General features: G+C 58.0%; 1 protein-coding gene across 1 annotated transcript; it reads right to left on the minus strand.

Annotated features, from left to right (window-relative positions):
• Window positions 1–393: 393 nt before the first annotated feature.
• Window positions 394–1,078, minus strand: LTAP1 (lipid transport auxiliary protein 1; the record flags this gene model as incomplete). Its single annotated transcript, XM_010174660.1, has 3 exons — window positions 394–452; window positions 559–725; window positions 1,025–1,078. Coding segments are annotated over 3 exons (280 nt in total), but the record flags the coding sequence as incomplete, so codon positions are not given.
• Window positions 1,079–1,283: the final 205 nt, after the last annotated feature.

Raw genomic sequence — 1,283 nt, forward strand, 5'->3', positions numbered from 1 at the left:
AGAGGAGAGGCACCATCACAGCTGCCACCTACACCAGAGGAGCCACTCCACCACCGTGCCCGTCTGTCCCACACGAGGCAGATCTGCCCTCAGGACAGTGGCACTCACAGTGGTTTTGAAAACCAAGGTGCCAGGCCCGGAGCCCCCACGAGGTCCCTGGCTCAATGTGCCCAGAGCCAGCAGAAACGGGGACTGTGACCGAGTAACACACCCAAAAATGGAGCAACAGACGGGCTGTGAGGAGCAAACCCAGAAGGACGGACACGTGTAAACAGCCCATGTCTCAGAGGCTGGATTTTGCCCCCAAATCCCTCTGTTACCTCCATAATGGGCTGCTGGGCCCTAAGAAGCCACCACTGCACCCCAGCCTCACACCTGGGCAGTCACACTTACAGGTTTGCCAGCTCGTTCAGAGCATCCTGGTACTTCAGATATTCTGTTTTCCCAAAGACCTGGATGCAAACAGGAGAAAAAACCCCATGGGAACCCCAGCGTGAGGTGAGTCCTGCTGGCAGCCCGGAGCGCGGGGACAGCCCCCGGCGCAGCGCTGACGCTCACCCCGGTGCCGTAGCGGGCGCTCTCGTACCCATCCAGCAAGGTGTCGACCAAGGCTTTGCGGATGCCTTTGAAGGAGGTGCTGGAGTTCCGCAGTTCCAGCAGGTAGGCACAGAAATTCTTCCCTGTTAAAGACTTTGGGTACCGGCCCTCTGCGTGAAACGGGATTTCTGGAGAATAATAAAACAAAAAGCACAATGTCCTGGGCTGAAGTGAGGGTTAAACGCTCGTGTTCACCCAAAGACAACGGATCTGAAAGATCCACCGCCTCGGTTTGCTCGTTGCTCCCAACACAGGAACAGACTCTCAGGCCACAGCCCGGGTCAGATACTATTCCCAGGACTGTGATTCCCAAACAAGGACCTTGAGCTCTACGATGACGCTGCCAGCAACATGCCGCACCCTCGTTCCCTGCACACACGGTCACCATCCAGCCTTCCCCACCCGCTCCTGCCCCGAGCTCCCTTACCGGAGGTTCTGATGGCATCCAGAGCCTTCATCCTGTACAGGTAGTTATAGCAGCCTGGAAAGAGAAAACCCAAACTGACCCAGGTTCTGCACAACCCGGCAGCGGGAGGGAGGGAAGGAGGGAGGTGGGGAAAGCAGAGGGGAGCGGAGTGCAGGGACACCACGTCCTGTCAGCTCCCCAAACACAACAGGACAGCTGATGAGAGAGGCCAGTGATGCAGCTTGGGCCCAGGGGAACAACCCGCTGTGGTGGGACAACA

The sequence above is a fragment of the Antrostomus carolinensis genome, unplaced genomic scaffold, assembly GCF_000700745.2.
Source record: "Antrostomus carolinensis isolate BGI_N321 unplaced genomic scaffold, ASM70074v2 scaffold42638, whole genome shotgun sequence".
NCBI lineage: Eukaryota > Metazoa > Chordata > Aves > Caprimulgiformes > Caprimulgidae > Antrostomus > Antrostomus carolinensis.